The sequence below is a fragment of the Bos indicus genome, chromosome 27 (assembly GCF_029378745.1).
Source record: "Bos indicus isolate NIAB-ARS_2022 breed Sahiwal x Tharparkar chromosome 27, NIAB-ARS_B.indTharparkar_mat_pri_1.0, whole genome shotgun sequence".
Lineage (NCBI taxonomy): Eukaryota > Metazoa > Chordata > Mammalia > Artiodactyla > Bovidae > Bos > Bos indicus.
The window spans coordinates 5,728,700-5,752,202 of record NC_091786.1 but is presented as its reverse complement, the minus strand read 5'-3'; the positions used below and the strand labels follow the sequence as shown (position 1 = coordinate 5,752,202).

At 41.8% G+C, this 23,503-nt stretch overlaps 1 protein-coding gene across 1 annotated transcript in view; it reads right to left on the bottom strand.

Moving 5' to 3' along the window:
• Positions 1 to 928: 928 nt before the first annotated feature.
• Positions 929 to 23,503, bottom strand: part of AGPAT5 (1-acylglycerol-3-phosphate O-acyltransferase 5) — a 47,633-nt gene continuing 25,058 nt past the window's right edge. The window contains exons 4-8 of the mRNA XM_070781632.1: positions 22,914 to 23,003; positions 20,052 to 20,142; positions 10,179 to 10,340; positions 4,505 to 4,628; positions 929 to 3,497 (exon numbers count right to left, since the gene is read on the bottom strand). Coding sequence (XP_070637733.1) covers positions 3,272 to 3,497; positions 4,505 to 4,628; positions 10,179 to 10,340; positions 20,052 to 20,142; positions 22,914 to 23,003 — 693 coding nt within the window. The 3' untranslated portion in view covers positions 929 to 3,271. The remainder of the gene's footprint in view (positions 3,498 to 4,504; positions 4,629 to 10,178; positions 10,341 to 20,051; positions 20,143 to 22,913; positions 23,004 to 23,503) is intronic.

The following is a 23,503-nucleotide window of genomic DNA, read 5'->3' as shown; positions in this document are numbered from 1 at the left end:
ATTGATGCTTTTGAATTGTGGTATTGGAGAAGACTCTTGATAGTCTCTTGGACTGCAAGGAGATCCAATCAGTCCACCCTAAAGGAGATCAGTCCTAGGTGTTCATTGGAAGGACTGATGCTGAAGCTGAAACTCCAATATTTTGGCCACCTGATGCGAAGAGCTGACTCATTTGAAAAGACCCTGATGCTGGGAAAGATTGAAGGAGGGAGGAGAAGGGGACGACAGAGGATGAGACAGTTGGATGGCATCACCAACTCGATGGACATGAGTTTGAGTATGTCCTGGTGATGGGACAGGGAGGCCTGGTGTACTGCAGTCCATGGGGTTGAAAAGAGTTGGACACGACTGAGCAATTGAAATGAACTGAATCTGGATATAAAGAAGAATTGTACCACTCTAAATGGAAAAAAAAAATTACATGGAAATGATACAGATGAAAGAAGTCACCAGTATGTGTGATGTAAGGATCAGTCGGATTCGTTCTTGACTCACCAACCTGGCTAATTTTAAGCATCTGACACTTTTCAGTGTGGTATCTTAGTAATTACAAAATTGTCAAGCAATTAAGAATCTCCATACATCTTGGTGGTTCAGACAGGAAAGAATCTGCCTGCGTCCGGAACATCCCTTGGAGAAGGGAATGGCAACCTACTCCACTATTCTTGCCTGAAGAATCCCAAGGACAGAGCAGCCTGGCGGGCTACAGTCCATGGGGCCGAAAAGAGTCAGACACAACTGAGCTACTAACATTCATTCATAAATCTTATAAAATATATGGATGACCTTATATAACCAAATTAACACACTGTGTCACAATTTTGAAGATTTTAATGTCCTTAATGCAGGGCCAGCCATAGGGCCTATTTTATGTAGAGAGAGACTGTTGGTGAATTTTTGGGTCACAAAATGTTAAATAGCACAGACATCAGAGACAGTGAAAGATTTTATTATCTCTTTTACTTTCATCCAAACACACCCTTTTGTGAAAAAGATAAAAGCATGCACATTGACTGCAGTCTTTTAAAGAAAAAACAAGTCTAAGCCATAAGTCAACAATAATATAAACAAAACCTTAAATGATATTATGTGAAATTATTTACTGGTATATAGAGTTCTTAATTTCAGAAAATAATAATTCAAGTCATATCAATACATGTTAGAAAGAAGCTTCTAATTTTCAAAATATTTTGATACAAAAAAATTTTAAACATTTTATAGACCTTTTGTGAGAAGAATATAATGGTAGTTATAAGAAACATGCTGTCCAAGTGATCTTGTGCAGCTCACTTGGCCTTCTTCAAATCAGTTATAGTCAACATAATTCCAGTGGTATTGCTTCTTAAAATTTAGAGCATATCCATGACATTCAAAATAAGTTACACAACTTAATTTATTGTGATCTAATTAGAAATAGTTCCTAACTTTAGGACTGTTAAAAAGAGTATTTAACAAAGACATGGCATTGACACAATTGCGCTTTAGAGGGTAAGAGAAAGCTGCAATGTGGCGTAAGAACAAAAGTTTTACCTGCACCTTCATTTACAGTGAGGCCGATGGTATCCTGTGGGACTGTGTGTACACACACACATTACATACTAATGTGTCTATATACATACACATACTAAACTATGCACAAACCAGTTCATACTACCCAACTCTTAAGAGGGGTTTCTTGAAATAACTTACTCTGGTTCTGGAAAACCAGACAAAATTTCTCTTATTATTTCTATTTTGTTTATCATGATTTAAGAGGTGTTTTCATCTGGGGCACTGATACAATTTTACAGCAAAAACCCATTACTCGGAAGCAGAAATGGGTATCTTAAGGGACTAATAGGCCATTAAGCTTGAACTGTAACATAGAAGTTCCACACTTTAAAAGGTCCTCTTGAGGGTTAGTTGTTCCAGGACTGAAAATTGTGTGACGTGGATCCTGAAACACCACTCTTTTCAGGTGACTCTGATGAATTACGCGGCCCCATTAACACTAATGGGAACTAAACAAATTCACTCTGTCCTGATGGATTAAGTCTGTATTTACCGGCTTGAGGAAGGCAACTTCTTGACGTAAAACAACACAAAATGCCTTTGCCGCGGACAGTGGGCTGGCTCACAAGAGCTTAAACGGTTGAAGCCTGCGTCAGGACACAGCACTTCCGGGTGAGACCTGCGTCAGGACACAGTGCTTCCGGTGAGGCCCCGTGTCCGCTGTGGGCAGCACCTCTGCTGATGATCTGAAGGAAAGGAACTCGAGTAGAACGGAAACCGACCATGATGACACAAAAACATGATTTTTGGATTAGACATTTCACTGAACCCAAGGGTAACAGGCAAAAGGCACGTGCTAGTAAGTCTAGTCAGGTGTCTGAGAGCTCCCACCATCTTAGATATCTGTGGACTCAGGTCTAACAAAGGTTCACACTGATTATTTCGACATAAAAAATAACAGGAAATCTTAAGGTTTTCAAGTACTTATGGCACAAATGTCATGAAGTTCTAGGAGCTTAGCCTAAATCTTCAAAAAGCTGAGCAATTTAAAGTTCTGCTACAATGAATCTGGATCACAATTTTACTTTTTTTTTTTTTTTTTTTTACATTATTCTTTTGTATAGAGTACAGGGTGTGCAAATGAAGCTGTTTCAGTAAATATTAGAAATACTATTTTGCAAATATCAAGTGAAATCAGCTAACAACACAACACAATACAATAAAAGCCTGCGCTAACACAGAGCTTCTCCCATCAACATTCCCCGGCCCTTTCCTTGTGCCCTTCTTGATTCTTAATTACAATTTCTTTCATTGACTTGGAGAAATTAAACAAAAGGCAAAATATTTCACAGTTGCAAAACACTAAGTACTTTAGTGATAAGAGTTGGCCCAGTCAAGTCTTTAAAAAAATTGAAAATGAATATAGTAAAATACATTGCAAATTAATGTTCATGAATGCCACTATTTGATTAACACAACAAATATACAATCCTATCAATATTCTGCAGTTGACATTAGTTCATAGGAAATGCCAAGAATAATATAAACTCTATTTACCTTTTCCCTTTCCAACAGCTTCTGGACTAAAGTTGTAAAACTGTGTATGTTTGCCCAAGACCAACTGAATATTGGCTTTAGTCAGAAATTCTATTTTATCCAATGTTCAATCAACAAGGCTTTATTTACACTTCTTATTAAATTCAGGAGCAATCGGATGTAACGTGGAGCCACGAACAATAAACAGCATAGCGCATCCCACCGCCTGGAGACAGCTACTCGTTTATGCTTTAATACTAACCCACAAGCAGCCAATCAAGGTTCCATAAATCCAGGTTTTCACATACAGTTTCCTTCCAGCCTCAGTCATAAGCAAACCAGCAGTCAAACCACTTAAGATCAAGAATGATGGTAAGGTCTTCTTGAGACTTAGCTTAGAATTAACACTTTCTCCAGGAAATTTGTTTCTTCTTTCTGGGTCCGGTGAATCATAGAATTCTATAAGCAATCTACGGCCAGAATGAAAAAGAAAATTGCTTTAACTTTCAGATTTAGTCATTTCAATATTTTAATTCAACAAATATTTATTGGGTGCCTGTTAGAGAAGTTACAGGTCCTTATAAGGAAATACTCAAAGAGTTGCTTTAATTGGAGTTTCTAGACAGTAAAAAAAAATCATTTTAATGGTGGATCCTATAACTCATGAATCCACTTTTTTCAAGAAGAGGGAAAAAAGTATCAATATTTAAAACACAGCTTTAAAAAAACAGAAAAAATATCCATCGATAGCAAAACAAACAGTAAATAATATATCCTAAAGTTTTTATCCAAGAAAATTCAACGTCTAAATATCATCTCTAAGCCTAAGAACTCCGTTTTTATCTTCCTAAAAACAAAATTCTAAAATTTCTACTTTTAGGAATTTGTGTAAATCACAGGGAGCCTCACACACTCCCCTCCCCGATCCCGAGAGGCCCCCACCTGGTACTTAAGAGTAACACTCAGCATTTGCTCCAAAGTCATGTTATTAGCAGGAGAGACACCAGGTCAACCCCAGAAACTGTTTAGGCTCCAAAACACTAACAGCAAAACAACACTTTGGCCACAAAAATGTCAATTGCCCCTGTTTTTCCACCAAACGCCCTGGGGTCAGTTCCACATACATGTGAGGCACCATCCTCCACCCACGCCCTGCTGGCCCTCAGGCCGCACACCCTCCCCCAAGCCTGGAGCACCACAATGCGAAGCCTTCTGTTTGTCTTTTTGTAAAAAAACTACATCTTACACAAATTATTGAAATGTGGTAAATAATGATGGACAGCCCCCCATAACAAGATCTTTTACAATGACTTGTAACTGTCAAGGTTAAAACATGAATAGACGAAACATGGAATGAGATTTGAGTTTGTAAAAAGCACTCTTAAGACAATAATCTGTTTACACTCATTTCACATTGTTTACTTTAGTGACCAAGCTGAGCCAACGTATTTGAAGGGCGAGAACTGTCATTACTCACTTATCTTTTATTTCAAAACGCTCATGAAGCCATCTTTTCATGGATACTTGTTCTTCTGGGATATTTTTTTTGTCTATACGATCAATGTGAATATGAATTTTTGGACATTCTTTGCAGAGAAATTCTAACAAGAAACAAAAATATTTCATTTTTATTAGTTTAGAATTCAGTTATATAAAATACCAACAAAATGAGGTTTAAAAAAGTTTTAAAACAAAGTTCAGAGTCTTTCTTTAGCAAAGACAAAAAAAAAGAAAATAAAGATTACAAACTGGTGGTCTGGGGTTTCAGGCTGAAGCAGTATAATTTCCAAGTCTCCCATAGTTCCCTACGTCATGAGTTAAATCAACCAGATGGTATTTCTCATGCAACAACTGTTACAAGTTGAACAGGCAGCCCAGGTCAGGAGGCTAGCCTCTACCAGAAGTATGCACCCACCCTCTAAACAGATTCCCATATGCCAACCACCCTCAGGCCCACCAGTCACCTTCATGGGGCTGAGTGCTTGTCACAGGTCACTGGGACCGGATGGATGTGCCTGGGCTGGGCACATGGAGCCATCCTACCCCTCAGACCCCAGTGCTGACCCGTGGCTCTGCCATGGCTCCACAGGCCTCTGCCCACCACCAACTCCATGAGTTGCCAGTGGTGTCTACTCACTGGTGCGCCTTGCTTCCCTGATCCCTGTCATATTTTAACATATTTTAGTTGCTCTGGGAACCAAATTTCTTTTTGTGGAATAGCTCTGGGCCTTTCAACAGCTAGTTACTAAAAAATGCTAACCTAAAAATTAGCAGACAGTCTTTTTTTCAGCCCAGGTTGCACAAGGGATGAGGTCAGGATTTATTCCAAGATAAGAAAGAACTTTGAGCCCGGAAATTTCCTTTTTTGGATGTGACTTTCTGTGAAGACATGACCATGCTAACATATTTAAATTCCTGGAGAAGAAGGAAATGTTGCTAAGAGATTTAAGAGACAACTGTGTTCCCTGGGTGGGCATGCAAGTAGGGGGATAAGACCATTTATCTCAAGTTGGAATGTGCTCACAGGTGTGTTCAGGAAACAGTGGCTGGTGTGTTGTGAAGCTGGAGGAAGACAGGAAGCTGATCCTTAAAGGCTCCACCTCTGGACCCCGCACACAGCCCTTCTTGTGAATTCTCTCTGCAACTGCTTTCCTCCACTTCTGGTGTCAAGCCTCAGTAACGCACTTCAGTCATCAAAAATTATCTTATGTTTATATACTCTTAGGAGTGAACTAGCTTTGATGATAAATGTGCAAAACACTGCCATAAGAAGACTGCACTTTTACAATATTTTTCTCTTTTTCTCAAGTTCCGTTTTCTTTAAATCAAAGACCAGCGTAGGAAGTACTTTCAGGAGCAGAACTGTGCACAGGTGAAGAGCACAGACAGTGAGTCAGGTGGCCTGGGTTCTGACCCCTCACCAGCCTGGGCAGATCTCAGCGTGCAGCCTCTCTGCACACCTTTCCACGTGTGTCCATCCACAAGACGTGACGGTAGCAGACCCGGCCCGGGAGGCTGTCATGAGGGTGATGGGGCAGAACAGGACCCAGCACACACGCGTGTGGAGTGTCAGTCACTGGAGTTTGCTGGCTGCATGTGGCTCCTCACCTCACCGCACTTCTATTTCTGACACGTAAAAATGCAGGAGCTGGCACCAACTTTCCTGCCTTCACTTAATCATCTACACCTGCCCCTAACATTTCCTGCCCCTTAATTAAGCGGGTATTCGGTTGACACTGCATTTACCCTGGATGTCCCCCGAGTCCCGGGGCACAGATGTACAGAATCTGCAGGGACACGAAACCAGGTGCACTTCTGGGGTCAGAAATGAATGCGTGTGAACTCAAGTGTTTGGAACGTGTCACCCATCCTTAAAGACGCCCATGTGAGAAAGGACCCGAAAAGTCCCCTGGATGCTTTCGGCTTTTTCTCACCTAGAAGGTACATGTGAAAGTCGCTCAGTCATGTCCGACTCTTTGACCCTGTGGACCGTAGCCCGCCAGGCTCCTCTGTCCATGGAATTCTCCAGGCAAGAATACTGGAGTGGGTTGCCATTCCCTTCTCCAGGGGATCTTCCCAACTCAGGGATTGACCCCAGGTCTCCCATGTTGCAGGCAGATTCTTTACCGTTTGAGCCACCAGGAAAACCTAAGAAGGTACATAGTGCTTTGGTATTTACAACGCACGTTTGTGCACGTCACTTCACTTGACCTTCACGCACATCTACAGGCAAGGACTATCATTCCTTTGTGGGGGTGAAGGAACCAAGGCTCAGCATCGAGTCAAGCCAGGTCTCTGTGGTCAGGAATCCAGATACAGACCATACAAGCTCAGATCAGCGCCAGCGACATCCAGGAGGTACTCCCACCAGAGACGAGAAATGAGTGACGGAAATATTTTCCTCAGTATTTCATGAGCTCCGATATCTACTTTAGTAACAACTATTTTAGCTGGGGCACATTTCACAGGGCATGAGCAAACTTTATCCCATAATATTTAGGGAATGTAGGGAAAATTATTCTAATGAAGGTGTGATTTTTTTCTGACTACAGCTTTCCCAGCAGGTCCCTAGAGTATGCTGTATTCCAGGGCCACACGGGAAATCTTCCAGGGCTCTAGACAGGCCACAAGGCCGAGTCTCCGAAGGAACCGAGTCGCGCTGCTCTGTGCCTGTGGAGCCCCAGAGAGGGGCGGGGCGCAACCCAGGGGCCCGGGGAACCTGCCTCCCGCTCTGCCCGGCCTGGCTCATAACCCGCTTCCGTCCCTCTGGGTAAAAACAAGAGCAGAACAATGCGACCTGAGCCCAACAGAAAACTGAGTAGGTAAATGGTTATATGCGCACACCGATGAACACTACGCAGCCTTTTAAAAAATCATGTTAAGTGTATATAATGACATGTAAAGATGTTCATGACACTCTTAAGCCAAAAAAAGGAACCACATACACACATATATATGTATGTCTATATAAATACATACAGGCAGATATACACACCAACGTACAGACATTACAAAAGACTTTGAGAAAAATATCTGAGGTGTTATCTGGGGTTGTATCTGGATAGGTGAGTTTGTAGAGTTTTTTTTCCTTCTTCTGAGTTACCTGTAATTTTCCCTTCAAGTATGTCTTATTTTCATATAAGAAAATATTGAGAAAAAAATTACCTGAGAATTATATAAAATACTTAAACAGAATATCAATTGTTGTCCTTTAGCTCACAATTTCTTCAAGTGTAACACTCATTTTAGAAACGGGAGTTATAAATCAATCACACTCGAATGGCCCTGTCTCACCTCTGCCCAATGGACTCTGTCCACAGAAGCACTTGGACACTGTTGGAAAGAGCAGGCGAAGGGCAGGAGGACCCCCTGATGGGCCCTGAGCGGAATAGACCATGAAATGGGAAGGACACGGCTCACTGCCTGCCGCCTGCCACTCTGCTGGGAGGCCCCGGCTACCAGATGCGGGTCACCAGGAGGGTCGTGGCAGGGTCATCCCCCCAGGGTCACGGGCACACAGCCCCGCCCCCGCTCAGGACAGCCTGTGAGCAGCCAGGCTGAGGCACCCCAGGGAACTCGGATGGAAGCATTCCCCTGCAGGGCTGGGAGCTACACTGGCCTATGGCACATCAATAAACCATCTGGCAACTTTATGGAAAAAATGGCTGCACTCCTACCAACAAAGTGCAAAAGTCCCTGGGACACTTTACTCACCCACAGGCATGGGATCTAACCTGTTATTTGGGGTTTCTGCCAGTTTGATAGCAAAAAATAGTTTTTGACTTTTTCTTATTATGAACATTTTTTTCTGTGAACTGGCTGTTCTTACCCTTTACTTTGTACATTAAGGAAATTAGCTTTTTTTTTCCTGCAGTCCCCTTGTCTTCAGTCTTCTAGTTTTACTCTTGTGTGCTTTTGCTTGAAGAAATATTTATTCTTAATTGACTGAAATAATTTTTTTGTATGTGGCTTCTGAATGTAAGAGAAAAGCCAACCTTTTCAAAACTAGAGGCCCTGTGTCCAGACGACCCAAAGCCAGCTAAGGTGCTGAACAAGTGGAGCAGTAAGAGGAAGGGCCTCGCCTGGGAAACCCAGCCCTAAGACGTGTGCCCCCAAAAGGCACTTCTGGCCTAACTGTGAGGAGACGGAGTCACCAACACCAAGCACTGCCTTCTATACATGCTGTGCCCTGGGAGTGCAAAAGCTCTGTGAGCTACAAAGGGGCACCTTCGTCAGGGACAAGGTCACAGCTCGGATGAGGGTGACGGCAGGAAGGTGGCCCGGCCTACACACCGTCCCTCGTCTCAGAAGCCACCACAGGCGGAGCGGGAGGGTCTCTGTGACAGGCAGGAAACCAGCAGCCCCAAGGGCCCCGAGCAGGTGGCGACGACGTGAAGGAGCTTGGGGCTGGGCACCGAGGCCCCGGTCAGCAGCACCCTGGGGACCCTGGGGACGCTGCCTGGCCCACGGGTTCTTACCATGGGACCTCGACTCAATAAAAGCAGCCTTCTAAAAAGGTTATTATGGGAATTACATCTGGTTTCCATAAACAAAAAAAATATGTTTAGCCTTGTTTTCTAAAGAATGCTTGATAAACTCATGGCAGTACTGTTGAATAACTACGTGTATGTCCGTCTTCAAATGTAAAACTCAGTCAAGGACTCTGTCAATGCTTCGAAAAGAGTAAAAAGTATTATACGTTGCCTTTTGTTTGTAAATTAAATTTGTACCTACAATAGACAAGCAATAGAAGATAAGGGGTACCGGTGAGGGGGAGAGCAGGTGGACGGGTTTTGGTAGAGACAAGCCTGCACACTTTCTCTGCAGCTCCCACTTCGCTCTGCGGTGACAGTGAATTAGGAGAGCAGTCAGTCTGTAGATGGGGCCCCTCCGGGTGCTCTTCCTCCTCCGCCAGCCGCTTTCCACCATTCAGCCGCATTCTGCTCACCCCCCTGTCCTCTTTCCCCTCCTTCCTCTGGGAGTCACTCTCCCTTCCGAACATTCGCCTTCAAGAGATCCTGCTGAGACGCGCTAGACAAGCCGGTTCCATATCCAGAGCTGCCGAGGGGAAATACTAGGCCGATATACCTTGAAGAGTGGATGGAAAACTCCACATGCTTCCTGCTGCCCAGCCCCACATCCAGAGGTCTCCAACAGTCAAAAGTGCGCTTATATTGAACTAAAACATGCTGCCCACTTAAAATCATGGCCCAGAAGTTCTTAATATTTGAGTCCATGGTTGAAAAAAGAAAAAGTCATGCGTGACAGTCCTTCTTATCTGTGATACTAGAGTTCACAAATGTTGCATGAAAAACACACATAAAGAGAATATTGACCGAGGGCACAACTCAGTGTTGCTAGCTTAGCATTTTCCCTGGTCTCTCCTTCCTCTGCTTTATGGAGCTTTTCCATTTCTATGTGTGAACCTTAGGCAGAAAGAGGCCGAGTTAATGATACCGGGAAAATCCAAAGGACTAATTGGACAGCCAAGCAGAGCTAACGAAATTACTGCCATTACAGATTAATAAAAAATACATCAAGGGTACACATTTTGAAAATATATCAATGTAACATAATAGAACACACTTACCCTTTAAAAAAATATACCCCACATTCATTAACATATATGACTTACTGGAAAACAAACTTACCAGCCATGGATGGTGCTTCCTTCCGCTGCCCTTTATCATCCACAGACCCTTCAAAAGCCACTGTAACATCATAAACGGCATCCAAATAATCCTTCATAGAATCAAAAGCAACGTGAGTTGCCTTTATTCTTGGTGTCAGCACATGTTTTAATACTGGAAGGCCTAGAAGAGAAGTTGAGTCAGCATGACCGTGTATTAGTTACAAAACCCCTTGGCAACAGACTGTAACTTCTAAACTGATTTTATAGGAAAGTTGAGACCGCACTTTCATGTGCCTTTCTCAGCTTAAACCAACATTCATTTAATGCACTTACCACACACCCACATGTACAAGACCGTGCAGGAAGCTGTTGGAAAACCTGCCCTCAAAAGGCTTATGCCTCTCAGAAACCCTCCAATTTGGAAAACTCAGACAAGAGCAAACATACAATCCTCCTTTCTGAGGACAGAATGAAAGTGGCAGCACCTTGCCCGTGGTCACTCAAGATTCAGGGGTAAAATTCCTAATTCCTGACTCCAAGTCCAGGGTTCCTAGTTCTATGTCTACTCAAATAGAGATGAAGTGCAACTCCCAAACAACCCCCACTGTGTGCAACACTTGAACTGAGAGCTGCTGTGATCCATATAAAATGTGAAATACTGACTCGATATTTTAGGGTAGCTAAAGAATCTAGTTTCTCAGTAAACTTTTTAAAAAAATCTGAAATCTAATTCACAGACCATAAAATTCACCACTGTAAAGTACACAACTCCGTTGATTTTAGTTTATTCAAAGGACTATACAACCATCACCACTATCAAACTCCAGACCATTTTCATTACTCCAAAGACCTTTCACCCTGGCAGACACGGCCAGGAAGACACCCTCTTCTTCCACTCCACTCCCCATTACCACAAAGCTACTTTCAGTCTCTATGAATTTCCCAATTATGGACAAATCATATAAACGAGATCAAAGCATGTGGACTGTTGTGTCTGGCGTGTACATCAGTACTTTATTACTTGTTATGGCTGAATAATGTTCTATTGCATGGATATACCAGACTGTGCTAATCCACTGACGTTATGTCTGAGTTGTTTTCACCCTTTGGCTATTATGAGTAATGCAGCTGTGGACACCCATGTAAATTGCATATGAATAATGCACACAAGTCTTGGTATGAAAGTACAATTATTTACACACACACACACACTTTTAAAAGCCTCAAGTGAGAAAATACTATCATATAAATGGTAGACTAATTCAACATGTTCATTAGTGCTCCCGTGAGTGTTAAGAATTTGCTCCTTTCCCATCCTATTTCCTAGGAGTTGGTGAATGACAGGGAACGCTGGTGTGCTGCGGTCCATGGCGGCTCGAAGAGTCGGACACAACTGAGCAACTGAACTAAACTGAACTTCCTATTTCCTACTCCCCGCCACTGCCGCCGCCCCCCCACTTCCTGGTTTAGAATATTTGTTGACAATTTAACAGAAAAGTGTAGCTCTCTGAAAAAGTGACAGGAAAACAAACCATTAAAAAAGAAACTCAATTTGGATTTTCTACTGCTTCTCTCCAGGGAAAATTAGCTGCATAAGAAAGAACAGCTATAGCATGTTGGGATCTTCCTGCAGAAGAATTTTTAAAATGCAGAGTGGTGTGGGAAAGAAAAAGATTCCCACAACCACATATCTGACTTGAGTCCCTGGGGCAGAAAGTTTAATTTATTCACAAACTTACAACAAAAACCTGAACAGTATACCAGGCTGGGAAACATTTGTCAATTAAATTAGTTAATACTTCCTTCTCTGCTCTTGGAATTCACCCAACTTTATGAAGTCCACAGTTCCACAGTATCACCCTGGGGCAATTAATTATTAGAATCTAAGTAAGTCAGTAAGAAGGTAAGAAGACAGAAAAGTAATACTTCCCTAAAAATGAGTTATAATAAAAGTTCGGGAAAATTGACTGGCAGATGAATAAGAAACACCCATCACTAGTAAGTGAAGAAAGTGAAGACAGAATGTTCTCACTGTGGAAGGTATAGGGCCACTCCACTATCCCCAAATCTCGGATCATTATTATAAAACTAACTTCATAATAACACTATAGAGACCAGTTAGAATTTCAGTACAGAGTCAAACAACAGGCATTCGTAATTAACTACTTGAGCTTGAGCCCACCACACTGCCTCTAGGGAACTCAGAAAACCCCTGAGCCTGGAACAGAAAAATGTTAGCTAATTCAATTAATTCTTCCTGGTCAACATCTAATCTGTTTTAGTATCTGCTTTGCCTTGCTTCCACCTCCAGACCTCCTGACTTCTAGCTGGCACTAACAATATTCTAGCTTACCCTAGACCAAACTTCTCCCTGAGGGCCAACATGGTGATGCTTCATATAACTGAAATTTTGCTGTTAAATAAATACCACTGAATGGAAAATCTTTATTGATCCAAGTAGGAAATTTTACAATATATATGTATGTGTATATATTGCCATATATACATACAGACATACACAGGGCTTCCCAGGCTGAGTGGTAAGGAATCTTCCTGTCAAGTAGGACACAGAAGTTCGATCCCTGGGTTGGGAAGATTCCTTGGAGAAGAAAATGGCTACCCACTCCAGCCTGGGAAATCCCATGGACAGAGGAGCCCGGCAGGCTACATTCCACAGGGTTGCAACGAGTTGGACATGACTGAGTGAGTGACTGAGTGCACACACACGCATTCTGAGGATTTGTACTTAATTTGTAGGAGTCAAGTGAGATGAGTGTGTGTGTGTGTGAGTGTGTGTGTGTGTGTGTGTGTGTAGTCACTAGGTCATGTTGCCATTTCTTTCCCTAGGCATCTTCCTGACCCAGGGATTGAACCTGCATCTCCTGCATAGGCAGATGGATTCTTTATCACTGTGCCAACTGGGCAGCCCAACATAAAAATATTACTCACACTTAAAGATTTTTTTCACTTACTTATGGTGCTACTGCTACTGCTAAGTCACTTCAGTCGTGTCTGACTCTGTGCGACCCCATGGACTGCAGCCTACCAGGCTCCTCCGTCCATGGGATTCTCCAGGCAAGAGTACTGGAGTAGGGTGCCATTTCCTTCTCCAATGCATGAAAGTGAAAAGTGAAAGTGAAGTTGCTCAGTCGTGTCCGACTCTTAGCGACCCCATGGACTGCAGCCTACCAGGCTCCTCCGTCCATGGGATTTTCCAGGCAAGAGTACTGGAGTGGGGTGCCATTGCCTTCTCATACGAACTGGTAAAAGCTTGAGGAAAAAGAGCATGCTGGAGAAAGGCCAAGATAGAGGCCTGTAGGGTAGAAAGTGGGGGAAAGTCCACTTTGGACAGATGACCAAAGGTGAACTAATTTATTCGGAAATATGAATAAGTCTTTTTTTAAAGGAATGACTAACACTTAGTTTCAGGTAAAAAGCAAATTTAGAGATCATTAATCTAACAATCCATGAAGTAGACAGTAACACTGGGTCATCTATAGAGATATAGATGTGAACCTAGAGTCTTCATTGTCATACAGAGTGAAGTCAGTCAGAAAGAGAAAAGCAAATATTGTATATTAACGCATATACATGGATTCTAGGAAAATGGTTCAGATGAACCTATGTGCAGGGCAGAAATAGAGATGCAGACGTAGAGAAGGAACTTGTAGACACAGAGGGGGAAGAAGAGGGCAGGATGAGTTGAGAGAGAAGCACTGACGTACACACACGGCCGTGTCCAAAACAGATAGCTAGCGGGAATCTGCTCAAAGCACATGGAGCTTAGCTCAGGGCTCTGCGATGACCCAGGCAAATGGGCTGAGGGGTCCAGGGAGGCTCAAGAGGAAGGGGATGGATGGCTCACACTGTTATACAGCAGAAACGAATGCAACTTTGTAAAGCAATTATAATCCAATAAAACAACATAAGAATTCATGACACTCTAATACAGACATACCTTAAATAACAACTCTAATTATCAATAAATATATTTTGTGACTAATACATTTTTGAAGGAAAATACTTCTAGGGAAGAGTAATAGCCAGGGCCTTGAAATATTTAGGATTTATTAAACAGACAGACACACCCACACCCACCACCCCTACCTCTTAACCAGACATCACCACATCAGTGGTATATGGTGTAATGACCTCAACATGTAAACAAGCGTCAAATGTTAAAAATCTAAATTAAAAAAGGTTGGTTTGGGTTTGTTTTTCTATTTGTTTACTAAGTCAGATTCAAATGAAGGTGTACTTTAGGAGTAAAATTAATGTTTTGAAGCAAAACATACAACAAACTAACAAGAAGTGCTATTAAGTTTCAATTTTCCGGAAGAAAAATTAGCTTAACAGCTGGAAAAATGAGTTCGTTTGTTTTTATTTTCAAGCAATCTCATTTAGTTGTGAGCTAAGAGGAAAGAAAACAGGAAACACTCTTTCTAGCTATACTGTTCACAAATCAACTTCCTTTGTGGGCGGTGGAAAACAATTACCATTAGAGTTATAAGAAAATATATTTTTAATAAACAGTGAGTTTTCCCAGTTACAGGATTTAAAGAATAGTCAGCAGTTAAAAACTGTATCCATGAGAAAAATTATCCATTTTTCTGAGAAAGATCTGTAACTCACAGAAAGATGACAGACCAGTAATGGTCAGTTACTGGTGACTAAGGTATTATTAGATTTAAAATGCAAGTATATATCATTATTATGCTATTTTAAGAATTAGTTACAAGTACTTGCCTTAGCATTATAAAATTAGCTTGGATTTTTAAACATAAGTAACTCTTAGTAGTTATATATAAGCTACTAAGTTTATAACGTAAATAATAACGTTTGTGGTTTTAAGTCGCTACAGCTTGGGATAATGTGTTATACATCAGTGAATAACAAACACAATCATGTTTTCTCTCCTATTAAATCATAAACTCCTGAAAGACATTATACAGCCAGTTGTACCACCTTAGCAGACTGTGTGACATATTTAGAAATAAAAAATGAAATCAGTAGTCAATGAGGACTTAAAGTGCTCTAGGTTAACTTCTCCCAAGTTCAACTCAAATCAACTCATTAAAAACACATGTTCCAAGACATAGTTGATTCCTTAATCACAATAAAATACACCAGATTTTACAAGACACATGAAAAGGAACAATAAAAAAAATTCCCAAATAGAAAGTTTATTGTTTCTCTTTCATCTCATCTAACATAAAATTCTAATTCCCAAAGAGAATTAAAGTGGATATGAGATGACACATAAGAGTTTCTGAAAATTTATATAGTTTATTAGCCTTCATAACTCGAGACTTTATGAAGAGTCTCAAACAAGTTCACCTATAAACTCTTTTAAGCTTCAAAGAGTAAAATATATATTTTGTTACAGTCAGGGCTCAGCAATGTAGAATCGTTACAGAAGGAATAATTTAGGAGAGCTGCAATATTCTGAAATCCTAAGAAGGTACTCCATAAAACCCCCAACTTTTGTGTAACAATTCTAGGTCATTGTTTTCTTTCTTATATAAATTTGGTAAACAGCTCCTTAAACAAAAGAAGACATTTTTACAATAGAATTTTTCTGAGACTAATACATACGAATGTGAATAACTCTCCAAGGAAAGGATATAAATGCAACAATCTCTAAACCCACTTGCACATGGAACCCTTTTCCCCCATCCCCTGCAAACTTTTGTAGTCTCAGTTACTACATGCTTTTAGAACAAGGGAATTAAGACGGTGACTTCTTAGATAAAACACAATGAACTAATTAAAAAGAATACTGCTCAGTGGCTTCCCTTCAACTCTGGAATGAAGTCCAGACCACCACGCGCAGACAGAACTCAGAGTCTTCTGTGGTGGCTGGACTCACACAGCTCTTCCTCACTCATCCAGGGCTTGAAGACATCAAACTTTTTGCTCATAACTCCACGTCTTTGCTATTATTGTTTCTTACACCTAGAATCTCTTCCTTTCACCACACGTGTCGGTCTTAATTCTACCTTTCCGATGGACACCCTCTGTTAGCTGGTTCTCTTTCCCTTCAACTCCCACGGACTGCTGTATCACAAACATGTGTCCTTACCACTATCTGTATAAGGACTCCTCTGCTTTGTAAAATAAGTATTTCTTAAAGGAATTAGTCTATTTTATCCCTTAGGATCAGCTATAGCTTTTTGCCATTATTAACAGATTTACCTGTGGCAAATCTCCACATTCTAAGTTAGAAGTAATGACCCAGTAAATGTATGTATATGTAATATACATACGCTAGTAAAATAATGCTCAAAATTCTCCAAGCCAGGCTTCAGCAATATGTGAACTGTGAACTTCCTGATGTTCAAGGTTGTTTTAGAAAAGGCAGAGGAACCAGAGATCAAACTGCCAACATCCGCTGGATCATAGAAAAAGCAAGAGAGTTCCAGAAAAACATCTATTTCTGCTTTATTGACTATGCCAAAGCCTTTGACTGTGTGGATCACAATAAACTGTGGAAAATTCTGAAAGAGATGGGAATACCAGACCACCTGATCTGCCTCTTGAGAAATCTGTATGCAGGTCAAGAAGCAACAGTTAGAACTGGACATGGAACAACAGACTGGTTCCAAATAGGAAAAGAAGTTCGTCAAGGCTGTATATTGTCACCCTGTTTATTTAACTTATATGCAGAGTACAACATGAGAAACGCTGGACTGGAAGAAACACAAACTGGAATCAAGATTGCCAGGAGAAATATCAATAACCTCAGATATGCAGATGATACCACCCTTATGGCAGAAAGTGAAGAGAAACTCAAAAGCCTCTTGATGAAAGTGAAAGAGGAGAGTGAAAAAGTTGGCTTAAAGCTCAACATTCAGAAAACAAAGATCATGGCATCTAGTCCCATCACTTCATGGGAAATACATGGGGAAACAGTGGAAACAGTGGCAGACTTTATTTTTCTGGGCTCCAAAATCACTACAGATGGTGACTGCAGCCATGAAATTAAAAGACGCTTACTCCTTGGAAGGAAAGTTAGGACCAACCTAGATAGCATATTCAAAAGCAGAGACATTACTTTGCCAACAAAGGTTCGTCTAGTCAAGGCTATGGTTTTTCCAGTGGTCATGTATGGATGTGAGAGTTGGACTGTGAAGAAGGCTGAGCACCGAAGAATTGCTGCTTTTGAACTGTGGTGTTGGAGAAGACTCTTGAGAGTCCCTTGGACTGCAAGGAGATCCAACCAGTCCATTCTGAAGGAGATCAGCCCTGGGATTTCTTTGGAAGGAATGATGCTAAAGCTGAAACTCCAGTACTTTGGCCACCTCATGCGAAGAGTTGACTCATTGGAAAAGACTCTGATGCTGGGAGGGACTGGGGGCAGGAGGAGAAGGGGACGACAGAGGATGAGATGGCTGGATGGCATCACTGACTCGATGGACTGAGTCTGGGTGAACTCTGGGAGTTGGTGATGGACAGGGAGGCCTGGCGTGCTGCGATTCATGGGGTCGCAAAGAGTCGGACACGACTGAGCGACTGATCTGATCTGATCTGATCTGATATCAGACTTTCTATAAACATTATGTCACTGAACCTCACAAAAGCCCTATGAAGATAATTGCTGATACAAATAAGAAAACAGACCAAAAAATAAAGCAACTTGTCGAAGGTTATATGAATAATATACGCCTGAGAATGTAGCCCAAAGCTAATGTTCATCTAAGACTAAACACTGGTTCAAGAAGGATACTTGATATACAACATAAAGAAAAGCTGAGAGAACCTTGCAGAGAGAGGCCCAGCTGACAGGGTGCGTGTGGGAAGAGAAGCACTGCATTTGACACAGCCAGTATGGGTCATGCCTTTGAGCCAGGCAACTGAAACTCTCTACTGGGCAGCTGTACAGGAAAGTCAAGAGTCAGGCAGAGACGTGTGGGTGAGAGACAGTTTTTTGTGAGGCATCAGCAGTCAAATAAATGGTGGTGACAGCTATGGATTTAGAGGAAGGCCACTGTGAAAAACACAGAAAGCGAAATAAATGAAAAAGACTCGACAGGAAACAGGAAAGGATGAAGCAGAAGAGGACAGGGAGGAGATTAAGTGGGAAGTGCCAGAAAGGCGGGAGGAAAGGAGACGAGTGTGACAGAAATCTCGGGAGAGAACTTCAGTAACACCACAAGGATTCCACCTCCAAGCATGATTGATTAACCAGAATTAACTAGAAGCAGACACTCTGTTTCTCTGATGCACCAGCCCATTTCAACTGCTCACTGTATAGGGGTCAGAGCAGAGACACACAGCAGATCCTCAGAAGCACCGCAGAGGCCCCGGCCAGTGCTGCAACAACGCACCTGCTCAGACAGAACGCACGTGATCCAGCCAGCCTCCCAGACACCTCTGGGAACACAGCCCGCCTGGCTAAACTGTACACCTACCAGTGTATCAGCTATCCAGGTCTCTAAAAGATGGATGCTAAGAACATCCTCGTTACTGGGGACGTCAATAGCTTTAAGTACTGTAGACTAACTTTGTGTAATATTCTCCATTAGGAGCTTCACATATCTTTAATCCTTACACAGATTTAGGTATACCCAACATTCAGCAAACTAAGATCATGGCATCTGGTCCCATCACTTCATGGGAAATAGATGGGGAAACAGTGTCAGACTTTATTTTGGGGGGCTCCAAAATCACTGCAGATGGTGATTGCAGCCATGAAATTAAAAGACACTTACTCCTTGGGAGGAAAGTTATGACCAACCTAGATAGCATATTCAAAAGCAGAGACGTTACTTTGTTAACAAAGGTCCGTCTAGTCAAGGCTATGGTTTTTCCAGTGGTCATGTATGGATGTGAAAGTTGGACTGTGAAGAAAGCTGAGGGCCGAAGAACTGATGCTTTTGAACTGTGGTGTTGGAGAAGACTCTTGAGAGTCCCTTGGACTGCAAGGAGATCCAACCAGTCCATTCTAAAGGAGATCAGTCTTGGGTGTTCTTTGGAAGGACTGATGCTAAAGCTGAAACTCCAGTACTTTGGCCCACCTCATGCGAAGAGTTGACTCATTGGGAAAGACTCTGATGCTGGGAGGGATTGGGGGCAGGAGGAGAAGGGGACGACAGAGGATGAGATGGCTGGATGGCATCACTGACTCGATGGACATGAGTTTGGGTGAATTCCAGGAGCTCGTGATGGACAGGGAGGCCTGGCATGCTGTAGTTCATGGGGTCGCAAGGAGTCGGACACGACTGAGCGACTGAACTGAACTGAACTTATGGGAACAAGCATACCCACCCTCACCCCGGTATCCCCAGGGGACTGCTTCTAAGACCACCCCACCCCCATCTACTCCCTGGATACCAAAATCCCCAGATGCTCAAGGCCCTTATGTAAATATGGCCGAGTGCTTGCATATAACCTATGTACAACTTCCATATGCTTTAAATCAATTCTAGACCACTTATAATAACTGATACAATGCAAATGCTATGTAAATAGCTGCCCGCATGGCAATTTCAAGTTTTGCTTTTTGGAACTTTCTGAAAAAATTTTTTAAAAATATTTTCTGCCTGTGGTTGACTGAATCCATAGATGCAGAATCCACAGATCTGGCAGGCTGACTATATGTTTTTTAAGAGGTAGGCCAATTGATGCTCAGTAACATCAGGCAGCTTGTGCCCACACGGCTAACAGATGTCAGAATCTGGATTCCAATCTAGGTCTGTCAACCTACAGAACAGAAACTCTGTCCACCACAGAGAAGCCACACTGCAAACAAAGGTTCCATCTAAATAATCATGTCCCTGGATAGATTCTACCTGAATCTATGGTACCAGAATACGTATACAGCAAGCACTTAAATTTACTCTTAGACACATTTAAAAATAATAGTTTCAAATGTAGTTAATTTTTTACTTACCTTCTTGAGCAGCAAATGCTTGACTAGCTGAAATTACTTTTGTTAGTTCTGGATTATATCTTGTTCCCTCTGGAAAAATCACAAGATACATCTGTGAAAACATAAAGAAGATTTGGTTTGTTTTATGTGAGTGTTTTTGTTGTTGCTGTTAACTTACCAATGATAACCCTGTTAATCCTAAGAGTATTTCCCATGGTGGTGAAAAAAAATTCTATTACCTATGACCTTTATTCCAAGCAGAACAACCAAAATGCACAAATTCAATTAAGTCATGACATAGCATAGAATATATTAAAAATGCAGTCCTACATTTATTCAGATGTCAGTCATTAATAATCTAACAACATTTCTAATTACATGCTAATATTCACTAATTTAAAAGCTTGCCATGAAATGCTGACTCATACAAAGCCTCAATTCATTATTGAAAGAGGTTCCCCCCACTAAGATTCTCCAAAATCACTTTGGAAAAGGTGTAAATTTTAGACATCAGGGTCCCTAAGTACACCTCATCTGATGGAAACCATATATAAATATATAAATCTCCATAATATAAAAGGTAATAGATATTCATATTTCAAAAGATTCCCATAGCAATGTTTATTCAGAAGATATATTTCTTAGTAATTTGGGGGGAAAAAATCCTACAGTCTCTCAAATGATGTGCATGCATGCTAAGCTGTGTCTGAGTCTTTGTGACCCCATGGATTATAGACCTCCAGGCTCCTTTGTCCATGGGATTCTCCAGGCAAGAACACTGGAGTGGGTTGCCATTTCCTACTCCAGGGAGTCTTCTCGACCCAGGGATTGAACTCATGTCTTTTCTGTCTTCTGCACTGGCAAGCAGGCTCTTTACCACTAGCACCGCCTGGAAAGCTTTCTCAGATACTACTACTGGTGAATAAGAACTGAATCAATTAATCATTGATTTCAGTGAGGAGTATTAAGTCACATGGAAGTTAACTTTATAAATATATTCTACCTTGCCAATTATGTGATTAACTTTCAGAAACAAAAGACCCTACTAAAGAGTCTGAGAAATACGTATCTGTTTCACAGCACTTAAACAGTGAAGCGACCACCCAGATTCCATGAAAGCGGCCTCATCCCCGCAGTGACCTGAAGTGATAGCCACTTGTAGCGCTGCCTCATGAGACTGGCAGCCCGTCACTCAGTATCACTGCGCGACCACCAAAACACTAGACTCTTGCCCCTGAAAAACAGAAATGCTCTCTGGGAGCCCAAAGTGAAAGACTAGGTTATTTGAGGGCTCCCCTCGTAGCTCAACTGGTAAAGAATCCACCTGCAATGCAGGAGACCCTGGTTCAATTCCTGGGTTGAGAAGATTCCCTGGAGAAGGGATAGGCTAACCATTCCAGTATTCTTGGGCTTTCCTGGTGGCTCTTGGTAAAGAATTCGCATGCAATGCAGGAAACCTGGGTTCAATCCCTGGGTTGGGAAGATTCCCTGGAGGAGGGCATGGCAACCCACTCCAGTATTCTTGCCTAAAGAATCCCCAAGGACAGAGGAGCCTGGCAGGTTGCAGTCCACGGGGTTGCAAACAGTCGGATACAACTGAGCGACTAAGCACAGCACACAGTAGGTTCTTTGCACTGACTTTCCTATTGAAAACAATTTAGAAAGCTGGATGTAACATCATCCTAAGAGCATCTAAGAGCTGACAAGATGTAAGACCAAAACTAAAGCAAACACAGAAAAGCAGAAGTAAGCCCAGAGAAGAATTTAAGAGATACAAAAAGTGAGGGAACAAAAATCTAAGGCCACAGATCTTCTGTTAGAAACAGTAAGAGTGAAACAGAAGTGAAGGGAACACCAAAAGAGCCACACTCCTGGGGTAAAAGCAAGGCAGGTAGGCACGCAGGTCTCAGAAGGTCTTGTCTCACTGCATGGCCTGGGTGGTCCAGGTAGCCTCAAGCTCAGAACTAGGCTCGGGTGGGCCCAGGGGAGAGGCGCCTCCAGGGACGGGGCTAGAACAAACGCCAGTGTTCTCTTTCATCTTATGCTCGAGCTGATTTTTGCAAATAATTTTTCCAAATACAATTAAGAGCAAACAAAGATCACCTAGCACACAGGGAAAGGAGGCACCATGAGCCAGAGAGAAGAGAGAGGGAAGTGGAAAGGGAGGGCAGCTGGGGGGAGGAGGAGGGGAGAGGCGATGAGGAAGGAAAAAAGGGGAAAACTTGAACCTGTGAGCTCTGTTTCCGAGCACCAGGACAGACAACCAAGCAGGGCCCCGGGGAACGAGGCTCAGGGAGGCATGGCTCCCCTGCAGCCCTGTCCTCGGAGGGGGTGGAGAGCCACAGGGGAGCAATGAGCATTCTGCAAGGAGAATGCTGAGGCTTCTTCTGTGGGCAACAAGGTTTCATAAAATAATGTTTACATGCAGTGATTCTTCATTTGCAGATATTCATACTTTTTCTGACTTTTCAAATAACTCAGTAGATACAAGAAATCCAAATTCATACTGACAGAAAACAGTCCTTCTAAAACTCCACCTGAGGCTGAAGAAGAGGAGTCAGAGGAGTTCCTTAGTAGCTCAAGTGTAAGGTTACAAGGGCAGTTCTGCTTCTATTTATAGACTGAAGACACCAAATGTTCTCCTTAGTCCTCTTTAAGGTCAAGATTGACAACCACTCGGAAAGGATCAAATCACCTGCAGCAACCTTTCTGACGGCCAAAAATAACTGCTTACCCATATTTAGAAGGTTTTTTGCTTCAAAAACTCTGAATTATTACACATGGGATAATATATTTTCAAAACAATTCTTAAATGCTAATTTAATCCTTAAATTACAAATTGAGAGTTGATAAGAAAAAAAATAAAAATGAGCATAATCTTACTGGAGTTCCTGCGTTGATGTAGCGCTGCAGCTTTTTCCTCATCTGATTTTCATTGAATTTGGCACTTCTTTTAACATAGATTCCGCCATGCTGCCATGTTAAGAAAAAAAAAAAATGAGGGGAAAGACATATTTACTACTAAAATGTCCAATGACCAGTCATCAAAAGGGTTAACTTTATTTCCAAAGGATGAAGAATAAAATCACATTTTAGGAATTAAGTTATATTTAATACATTTAAATGTTAGCCTTTAAATAACATTAGCTGAATCTAATACAATTCAAATAAAACCGGGTGTGGCTTATCATAGGAAACTACACAAACATTTACTTCTGCTGGCAATTAAAAATGCTTTCTTACCTTAAAAACACTTTTTTCTTTTTCCAAATCAAAAATTCAATCAGATGGATCTTAGCTTTCAGTTACTCCACTGACTTCTTATGTTGAAGCCCTAACCCCTAAATGTGACTATATTTGGAAATGGGGTTTTTAGGAAAATAATTAAGGTTAAATGAGGTCATAAGAGTGGGGCCTGATCCAATAGGAATGGTGCCTTGTAAGAAGAGATTAGGACACAAAGTCAAGTAAAG